This window comes from Mytilus trossulus, chromosome 13 (genome assembly GCF_036588685.1).
Source record: "Mytilus trossulus isolate FHL-02 chromosome 13, PNRI_Mtr1.1.1.hap1, whole genome shotgun sequence".
In the NCBI taxonomy this organism is placed as follows: Eukaryota; Metazoa; Mollusca; class Bivalvia; order Mytilida; family Mytilidae; genus Mytilus; species Mytilus trossulus.
In genome coordinates this window covers 40,778,373-40,789,315 of record NC_086385.1, presented here as the reverse complement: position 1 = coordinate 40,789,315, position 10,943 = coordinate 40,778,373, and the positions used below count along the sequence as shown (strand labels likewise).

The following is a 10,943-nucleotide window of genomic DNA, read 5'->3' as shown; positions in this document are numbered from 1 at the left end:
TTAAACTGAAGAATGTTAACTTCAAAATGTTGTAAAGTTGGAAGTAAAAAATGTAAATAACGAAGTAGGATATGTTAAAAGTATATTGTCTTATATTAACTTTGAAGTGAGAAATGTTAACTTAGAACTGAAACTATCAATTTGGAAGGGAAAAACCTAAACAAATGGTATTGGGAACTAGTGTAAAATAGTAATGTCTTTTATAACAATAGATTATAAATGCGTGCAAGTTTGGGATTATTTTCGGTCATTTTTGTTTGATCAGATTAATGTTTAAAACATATTTTTTACTTTTGGGACTCGAGCATCAATGGAGAAACTTCAATTGTCGAGATGACAATCGATTTAAATTGTATAGTCTATGTTGTTACAGAATATCACAGGTAAATCAAATGATTTGGCGGGAACACGAACCATATGTTGATTCAGCAAAAAACCAAACGGTAGACAATATGATGAACACCCATTTACTACGGAATGTTGAGCTTTTGCTGCTTAGAAAAATGATTGATATGTTTTAGCAGATAATAAATCATAATCCATTTCATTTCGTGAAAACCTCAAATATCGAGAATTTAAAAACTTTTTTTCCAACTAAGGGTAATTGTGATAACGTCAGCAATGATAAACACTACAATATGATTTGCTAATACACTAGTGAAGCCTGTTTTAACCAAACTTCTTCTGGACCTTTTTGTTCGGTTTAATCAGGTTCACAAAGCTATTTATTTGATATGACGAACATGTTTGGTTTATACAGGTTTTCTGTTTATACAGGATTCTGTTTAGTCAGGTTTCGATGTACAATAAATGTTTGACAATTATCTTTTGTTCTTTTCTAGGAATGGACCCCTTTAATAAAGCACAAACAGAGCAACTTATTCTCAAATTGGCAGAAATTAGGGAAAATGTTCTAAAAAAGTAGGTGTATATAGCAAAAAATATTTCATTCGCAAAAATGTCAACATAAGCATAGAAAGTGTGATAACAAATCTGGTATCAAGAGAAAAAACCGAAGTTACAAAAATACCGAAATTCGGAAAATGAGTAAACTCGGCCTTTCATTATTTGATGTGTTAAACTCCATAATGAAGATTTAGATTCGTGGAACTATTGTTACATTTTAAATAAGTTATTAAATATAATCAGAGTCTCCACAACCGATTCACTAATAAGAAAGAAAGAAGGAATTTAGAGTGAAAAAAAACCCCCAAAAAACATACAAAATATTGCAAACTTGTTCATTCTTTGTATCTATGATTGTTTTAGTTACATGTGTATTATGTACATTAAATGCACTTCCAACTTGAAAGTTTTTATTACTTTTGAACGATGTATTCGTCAACTTTGTCAACCACATGATCAATTTATTTTTAATGCTTCAATTGTATGACAGTGTTTACTTATGTATAAGCGCCATGCTTTTCTCGAAGATATTTAGTACCACCTGATATTTGAATCTTTCAAATATTGTTAAATATAGTTTTTATAAAACATTTATTTGTAATTGTAGATGTGATACGCCCACTTCAACAGAAGAAACATTTTTAAATGAAAGTATAACGAATGTACATACATACTTAAATATACTTTCCGAGAGGTATGTAATACCTGTTTGCAACAGATAATCATGGTTCAAGAGATCAATTGATTGTTAAAATTTTACTATCAAGTTTTATTTTTTATCGCAGGTTGATACTTAGAATACAATCTTGAATGATTTGTGATTGGGTGAAAAAAAAAGTTAATTCTAGGCGAAACCTTGTTAATGAGGTTTAAACAATCAGAAAATCATTTGCATATTTTACAAAATGAATAAACTGACTTCAATTTTTCTACAAAGGAGAAGTGTTTAAATTTTCTTTTTGTTAAGAGGGAGAAAAAATAACATTTAAACACACTTTGGCCGCATGGCCATATACATTTTATCGGCTTCAATTCATCTTGAAATATGAATTATAGCAACTGATATCAATTGTTTTCTAGTTAATATTGTCTTAAAGAACAAAATGTGATACGCCGTAAGTATTCTATGAAAAACGCTTCAGAATGATTGCGTCATTGTTATCACAAGGTTGATTGTCGACTATTCAATCTCAAACTGTTAAAGAATTACTCAATTGTATGTTATAAATTACTAAGTCACAGAAATTGATATGTTTTGTCGGTACAAGTTATATTTGTATAGTCATTGTTTTTTCTTTGAAAGCCAAATATATTACATGTATAATTTATTAATAATTCATTAAGATTGCATTGTCTGCAGTAATAAGTAATTGGTTGATGATGTTTTTCAAAAAAAATATTCTGGAAATAACCCAGAACAGTCAGCAAAGCAGTATGATATAGGCTTTAGATACAAGAAGGACATTCAAACTAAAACAAAATAAAATAACTAAAAGACAAACAATAGTACAAAAAAACCCAACTCAAAAACGACTAAGCAACACGAAAACCATCGATAACATGTAGTGTTCTCAGGTGCTCTGGTAGAATAAGCAGATAGTGCGCCACATGTGGCACCCGTCGCGTCTCAGTAAATTTACCTACAATATACTGATGCACTTTGATGAAATAAAGCAAGCCAATAGAAACATGTGAACGTCATATTTCACGGGTTCGATGAGGATACAAAGTCGAATTTAGATAAACGATACAAAAAATGCCATCTTTGATGATACTTATTGATTGACTTTAGTACTGGAAGTTGAGAAACTGAAAGAAATTTACAACTGCACACAATGATGACAACAGTTGACTCTATGAAGAGTTGTTCAGCATTAACATTAATCATAAAGAATAATCTGTTTTATACGTGTTTTTCCTATTTAGGGATGTAATTGAATATGACAAAGACACTTTGGGAATTATTCAGCGATTGAAGCAAAATCTCAAATTTTTATCGGAAAACAGGTAAGTATATGACAAGTTTTAATGTCTGCTTCATTTACTATATTCCTCTTAAAACCAAAAAAGTAAACTATCAAATTGTAAATTGCATTAAGTCTTCTATACTGTGTTATAAGGCAGTGAATCTATTTAGTTTGATTAGTTGTTAAGTAAGGAGATTAGCAAATTCTATACATCCATACATTTTTACCATATTTTTTTCTGTTGAGATAGATACATTGAAATTAATTTTATTTCTCATAATTTCAGATGAAGTTGATAATCGTTCTAGAATTAAGGATACATTGAAGAATGTAAAAGCTCGTAAATGCATTTGAAATCTCCCCTCCCACCCCACCCCACCCCACCCCCAAAGAAAACCTGAATATTTTCGATGAAAGCAAATGCGTTACTGAATGTGAGGCAATGTGGATCGAAATGTTTTTTTGTACCATGTCTGATATCTCTCATCTAGCATTACAATAGCACGAGTAGGTCAAGGAGACAATCGCCAAACTTTAAAACCTATTCTGATGAGTGACTATATATTTAAAGTCAGCCAAACAAGACAGTTGCCATGAAAAGAGACAGTATGCAAAATATTTTATGAAAACTGTGGTCAACTCAAGGTAACACCATTCATATAATGTGAAACTGCAAAAGCGCAAATTATAAATTAGTTTGTGTTTTGAACACTCTGCGATTTGATAATGTAACACAGGATTTATTGAAGTCTGAATGGCAATTTGAAATCCTAACGTAACTGGATTTTTGTTAATTTTCGTTCTAGGTATCTTAATATGACATAGACCTGCTGAGTTAATAATGTTTGTGTTTTTGTTTTGTTCAGACACGCTAAATCAGACTTTGATTTCAAGATGATGGTGAACAAATTAACAGAAACCCTGAATACTATTCTAAAGAAAAGAATAAAATCTGATGAAAGGTTAGTTCTCCATGTTTAAAAGGGAAGCTCGCTTTTCGCGTTTTTTAATTTTGGTAAGATTTTTGGAATCCTCTGGTTTTATTCATTTAACTGCCTAAAAATATTTTGCCAATTGACCCCCATTTTTCTTTTAATACATCATTTACTTGTATTATTATAAACCATCTGTAAATTACTTATACAATCCTTGTTATTTTTTGACCGATTTTAGCACTTTAACCTGTCAATGATAAAGATAAGAAAAGTCAAGAGAGAACATTTTTCCGCTCAACTTTTATTGTGTTATATATCGAAAATAAGCACATTGGCCTATAAATTTTGTATGCTCTTATGGTTCCTTCAAAAATCCCCTATCGATATTATAGTGTTATGAGAAGCTTATAATTTTGAAACTGAGAAGCGAACATCCTAAACAATCTTTTCACCATTTAGGAGATATTTCCCAATGTGATATATTTTATAATGATTTGCTGCGTTTTGTGTAATATTGTTAACATTTTTGCATTTTATTAATAGCTCTAAAATTGTTTTTCATAAATATACCAAACAAAACCGTGAAGAAACGAAACAATGACTTCGAATATACAAATCACATAAGAGCAAGTCGAAACCATCAAAATATTTTACGACAAAAGGGTGTACAAGACAGTTCATTTAATTGAGTACAACTTCTGAAACCCTTTATATAAGTCGATAGTTTTTCTTATTTATGTATTGCGCAAGTTTTATTTTACATGCATTCAGAACTTCAGATACAGACGCGGAAGAAAGAATTCCAGAGCTTGACGAAGACAATAATTCAGATATTTTCAAGTATGTATTTTTTACGTACAGTAATTACATACGTTATGAGCATTTGACCTGTATCAGTTATAGTGTCTCAAGTCTTATAATAATATACAAAAACGAGTTTTTATTGAAAAGGATACATACTTCATAGATGCATCTATGCTTATCAGTTGTGTGCAAGAAACACGGCAATATTAGTTATTTGGAAAGCTGAAATGATAATGGTAACTATATTTTTCTGATTTCGTTCTATTTATTTATTCTTCGAATTCGATTTAAAAAAAACTCATCATAGTTACCAGGATTAAAATTTAAATTTACGCCAGACGCGCGTTTCGTCTACAAAAGACTCATCAGTGACGCTTGAATCAAAATTTTTTAAAAGTCCAAATAGAGTACGAAATTGAAGAGCATTGAGGACCAAAAATTCCTAATAGTGTTGCCAAATACAGTCAAGTTAATCTATTCCTGAGGAAGAAAAGCCTTTGTTTTTTTCTCTCAAAATTCAAGGTTCAAAGATATTCTGAGACGCATTGTTTTGAGTACACATCATGTGGAAGATCACTTCTTTGAAAATGATAAGTTTTATGAAAATATCATATTATTTTTTGAAAAGCTTTCGGGTAGTGATTTAAAACAAACCTTAAATTTTGGATATCAGATGAAACATAATTGTTCAGTCTAGGTGGTGTCAAACAATATATACCATCGCAAAAAAAAAAAAAAAAAAAAAAGCCTGCTTCATTTGAAATCTGAAGAATGGACGTCATTTGTAGTTGACGTTTAGTTCCCTAGGAAAGGACAATGCAGTATTTTTTTTGTATTACTGTATATTAACAAGCTATATCACTGTTTCGTTCATTTTCTTTGAATTTACTATGTAAAAATGTGAAAATAAAGCTAATTCAAAATTTATCATCAACCGGTTATTTATATGGTCATGTTTATAAAAGAACTGATTTTAAAACTTTTTTATATTTCTAAATACGGCGTATACGTGCCCAAGGAAAAGATAACCATAGCTGTAGTTAGTAAACCCTTTACGCAATCATGGATCTTCCATGATCTCGAAATCCGTACTTTTTTTTTACTTTCTAATGTTTTTGATTCGAGCGTGACTGAAAAGTCATTTTCAGACAAACAGTTTGCATTAGAGAACCTTTGTAACTATTTCGAATTGACCGACATTCATAAGTGTTATGAAGACGATACTCGGATATAGAGAACATAATCATACGCTTGATATATATGACTGTTAACTAATTTACACATTTTACATGTTTAATGTTAATTTTTAACGTTCCCTCACAACATGTCATGTAAAATTGTGTTAAAAAGTTTAACATAATTATATTTACTAATGAATGAAATGTTATGTGAAGTTACTCAAACAACTATTTGAAAACATCGATAAAGGTAGAAAAGAAAGGCTGCATAGTTTTTGTATTAATTAGTCAATTTATAAATCGATTTTACAGGTCAACAGATTTAGCAAAACCAGTTATGCAACAAAGAGTCAACGGCAGAACACCAGACATTATTGAGTATGTTTCGATTATTCCACTAAACCTAAATGATCTCAAACCTTCTTAAAATAAGTTCAATGTGTTTGATTATGTCTATTTTATATAAAAAATGTGCTGAATTTGATTTTGTTGGTTCCCTTAGAAAAACATACCCTTTTCATAGTGAAAATTAGCCACCGCAAAATTCACTAGAGTTAGTGTTGAAAAAAATTAGATATGTTTTTGTATTACGAAAGTACGGTAAAAGTGTAATAACAATGAACTCCAAAGAAAATTATATCGAAAAATCGCTACCCAAAATATGACAAAATCAAAAACTCAAACACATCAAACGAATAGAAAACAACTGTCAAAATCTTGATTTGATATAGGCATTTCCTGTAGCAGAACACGTTGTATTAATATAAATTGTCGTAGCAACACTCTTGTCTTTACCATATAACGCGACATCTACAAATACTACTTATGGCCGAATCTACATGAACTGCACGAAGAGTTGTTTTCTTTAAATTTTAGCAGGGTCTAAGAACTCGTTTTATTTTTGTTTATGTTCGTGTTTCTCAGTTATTGTTTTTCTAGGTTGTGTTATTGTATCTTATATATCTATATACAGGTCAACATTGATCCCCCAGCCAAAAACTGAAGATAAACGTGCAGAGATTACAGGGTTTGTATGAAATTTAACATTTTGAAAATCATTAAAAAAAAAGTGTACCATCATAGTTATGAAATCCAACAATGAACCAATAAACTAATTTAATGACGGCATCATACATTAGCGTATAGACCGTATATGCGTTAGATGCATGCAAGAGGAACGGTAAGCAATTGTTAAACTCGCGTTGAACAAGTTTGAAGAAGGTCCACATGCAGAGGTATAAGCTTGGTGAACGCTTCAACTCCAGGAAATGTGTATGCAGCATCAACAAATTCATTTAGCTCTAGTGTTTGTCAAGCGTTTACCTGTTTGCTACACTAACGTACTACATACGGTACACGCTATTTGTTAAACGCTACATATACGTTTGTGACACGTTTAGGGCATGGTGTATGCTCCTTAAGATCGTTAAGCAATTATTTTGACTTTTACTTGAACGTCGTGTTTGTAACGTCGTCTTTTGTAGTGTTACGTTTTACGCGCGTCTGGTGTATAAAATTGTAATCCTGGTACTTTTGATAACTATTAGCGTATTCTGACATTCAACGAAACTTGCTCTCACAATAGAGTGGCATATGTTGTTGGTATAATAAGATCTAGTTTATCGAGAAGTAGTTTAAACATACGTACACGTTTCAGACATGCCGAAGCCACAGATAATCGTGTCTAATACGACCGGGTTGCTTATCAAATATGTTCAAAGGATTTTTTTTCTTTCGTAGGGTGAATTTCATCTACGTTCGACAAATGCCTAACATACGACCGATAAATGCTTATGTACGATTCTCGTACGTCCTAAAACCGTTCACACCATACAGATATGTATGACAAGTTGACTGCGTCCAAAATTGCTAGTATAATGGCGGCTTTGAAAGTTTTCTTTACCACAACCGGCAAACATCGGTGATAGATGCTGGTGTGTGACGCCGGCATGTGTAGGTTTATGTTTACGATTGCTTTAGTTTGTGTGTACTACAATGCCTTTAATTCAGAATGTAATGCATTACATCACTTGACAAATATAAAAAATAAAAGGTGGTAGATACCTTTTGGTTTTTCAAACGCGAGAGTAAAATACAAACTGACAATTGCACGCACTCCGTAATGGTAGAAATACACTGACCAACATGTGCCATCCGTTGTAAGTTAAAAACTAATTACTTTTATACACTTTTTTAATGAAATGATTAACATTTTTTTTTCATTTCATTGATAGAACTTTCTACGATATTGGATGCGGAATACAAATTTATTCAACAACGGATGTCTCCAGCATATTTCAAGCAAAACGATGGAGATCTGACGATTTTCAACGTTTTTACAAACCAGATGCTGCGTTAACCAACTACAAATTTGAGACAGATTTTTTCCATATTGAGCCAAAAGATCCAAAAGCTAGTCGGAGTTTTCCGAAGGATAGTTCTGGAATGATTACTGTGAGAGTTAAGCTTCCAAACGAGATAAATTATCAGTTTCTGCATTTGAAGGCCTACATTAAATTTGGACCAAAGTGGAGTTTAGTTGAGGCTTCGTTAAAGGTATATAATATTTCTCTATGTAATAGCGTGTAGGTCCGTCTTAACCCATATTCATCAATATGTTGACTGCTCAGTGGCGGTTACCATACACCATCTTATCATAGACATATAAAGAACAGGATACAAATAACACGCGTACGCTGATGATCAATATTATTTAAACAACCTTTAACTGGTTATTTTTACGACAGAAACAATTATAATTATGTGATCACAACTGCCGATCAATTGTTTTCAGTATTATAATCATGTACATCAGATTCATGCCTGCGTTCCGATAACCACTCGGGTGGTGTAAATAGTTCAACTCATGTATCAATAACCTGTCAACACTGAAATTTAGGGGGCACAAGCTAGGCACGTACAACTACAATGATGGTCGGTTTTCCTGTTGAAGGTTGGTGGTTTTCTTTAGACACTCCTGCATCATTTGTAAATTAAATTACAAATCGTTCGATGATATTCCGGCGTAGCATACTAGCAGTAGTTTACCATTGTAATGTAGTTGATATGATGGCGAAATTTTTAATCATACGCAGCTATCATTCAACATGGATTTAAATTTTTCACGACCGATTTATGAATGCAATATATCTTAAATAAATCTCACACACAAGTTAATTAGTTGATTGTAGTTTGTTTGACGTCTATTTTGTGGATTAAGGGAAACTTGCATATTCTTGGACATTAAAATTCATGGTTTAGGCAAAGTCTGCATAATGCCTTAAAAAAACTTTGAATTCGTTGAACATTCAAATTCGTGCGTGATTCCCCAGTATCCACGATATCCACGAAAATAAGTATCCAACGAATATATATGAATAGACAGTATAAGAGTATACGGAAAAGCTTTGTATCAATCCAATCGACAATAAAAGTACAGTAAAATATAAAAAAAGAAGATGTGGTATGATTGCCAAATGAGACAACTCTCCACAAGAGAACAAAATGACACTGAAATTAACAATTATAGATCACCGTACGGCATTCAACAACAACAATGAAATGAGCACAGCCCATACCGCATAGTCAGCTATAAAATGCTCCGAAAAGACAATGTATAACAATTCAAACGAGAAAACCAAGGGCTTTATTTAGATATAAAAAATGAACGAAAACAAATATGTCACACAAAAACAAACGACAACCACTGAATTGCAGGCTCCTGACTTGGGAAAGGCACATACATACATAATGTGGCGGGGTTAAACACTTAAGTAAAGTTCCCACAACGTTGGGGATTTTACCTTAAAAATGGTTCGTCTTAAAAACATAAATGCAAGATAAGAAGGAGTATTTGGTCAATAAAGAAATGGTTAAGACAAAAGGTTTCAACGATATATAAGTATAAATGTTTTTGTTTGATTACTAAATGAATTGTTTAATAAGGTAATATAATTTTTTTAGCTGACACAATAGTTCATTCTAAATAATATTCGTATATATATATGTAATGACTGTAAAATTAAAAATCTGAACACCATTTTTACTAAACATGTGCGTTTAAATTTGATTATTTCAAATTTACATTTCTTCAGGAGAAACTAGTAACCTTTCAAACTGTCAAACTAGATGCACTGTGTATTGTATCCAATCCAATAAAAGAACGGGTGAACATTTTACCAAATGGTTACAAGTATATTGCCCAGACTGACAAGAGGATTCAAATTACCTTTCCTCCTGGTGCTGTCCAGAGAGAAGAATCGATATGTTTACACGTATGTATTACAATTTTTATAAATGAGTCGCGATTAGAAGTTCAAGGTCTGTCGTAATCGATTTCAATCTTACGCGCGTCTGACGTCCTAAATTAAAACTAAAATACTGGTACCTTTAATAACTATTTACTTAGACTAAGATTGTCTTTTTACTTATCGAAGGTCTGTGGTTTATTCCGGGCACTCTGTCTTCCTCTACCAATCAAAACTGAAGACGAATTTTCTTTAGATGTTCTTTCATTTATCATTTGCCCCTTTTTCGATCTTTTTTCTTCCAAAGCTATGATCTAGATAACAAGGATTTTTATCTAATGTTCATATATGGCATTTTGACGTATTTTGATTAAATGTATGAAATGAAAAGTAGAAGTAATTGCACAGTATGGATAAAATTTGAGAATTTCGAATATCTGATGTTCACTCTGTTCTGAAAATTAAAAAAAATATTTAACCTTTGACATTAACACATAAATAATCTCATATCAAATGTGTGTCCGCATGAGATTTTATTAAAGGATTTCAAAATTCAAGAGGAGCTCTATCGTCTCAAATAATGATATTCAATCTTCAAAATAAAACAACCACTGAACATTTCTATGTCCGATGCGTTTTTTTATGAATTTGCCTTCATAAATTACGCCTACAACTAACTGAACACTTCAAGTATTTGACTGTATAAACACATAGAAAAGTGCGATATAAATTAAAATAAAAGCAAAAGCACTGTAAGGTCAATTTTAACGTTTTCTTCCGACATTAAATCTAGATTTGATAAAATTTGAAGCACACACGTCTTTGTATTTTTTACGAAAATTTTTATTCCATGCTTAATGAAATCCAAGTAGATTCTAATTTAGTAACACATCATGTTTCCAGAAA

General features: G+C 31.6%; 1 protein-coding gene across 1 annotated transcript; it reads left to right on the top strand.

The window, feature by feature from the left end:
• Window positions 1-361: 361 nt before the first annotated feature.
• On the top strand, window positions 362-8,379 carry LOC134694381 (uncharacterized). Its single transcript, XM_063555386.1, has 9 exons — window positions 362-383; window positions 843-921; window positions 1,514-1,600; window positions 2,833-2,913; window positions 3,740-3,835; window positions 4,580-4,648; window positions 6,103-6,168; window positions 6,764-6,817; window positions 8,025-8,379. Exons 1-9 carry the CDS (start codon window positions 362-364, stop codon window positions 8,377-8,379), a joined length of 909 nt encoding a protein of 302 aa, XP_063411456.1.
• Window positions 8,380-10,943: the final 2,564 nt, after the last annotated feature.

Excerpts from the sequence above, each read along its gene's own strand:
- LOC134694381 (XM_063555386.1), top strand. The coding sequence starts at position 362 with ATGTTGTTACAGAATATCACAG. Across the intron at positions 922-1,513 it reads AGGGAAAATGTTCTAAAAAA|ATGTGATACGCCCACTTCAA; the intron begins GTAGGTGTATAT and ends TTGTAATTGTAG. Across the intron at positions 4,649-6,102 it reads AATAATTCAGATATTTTCAA|GTCAACAGATTTAGCAAAAC; the intron begins GTATGTATTTTT and ends TCGATTTTACAG.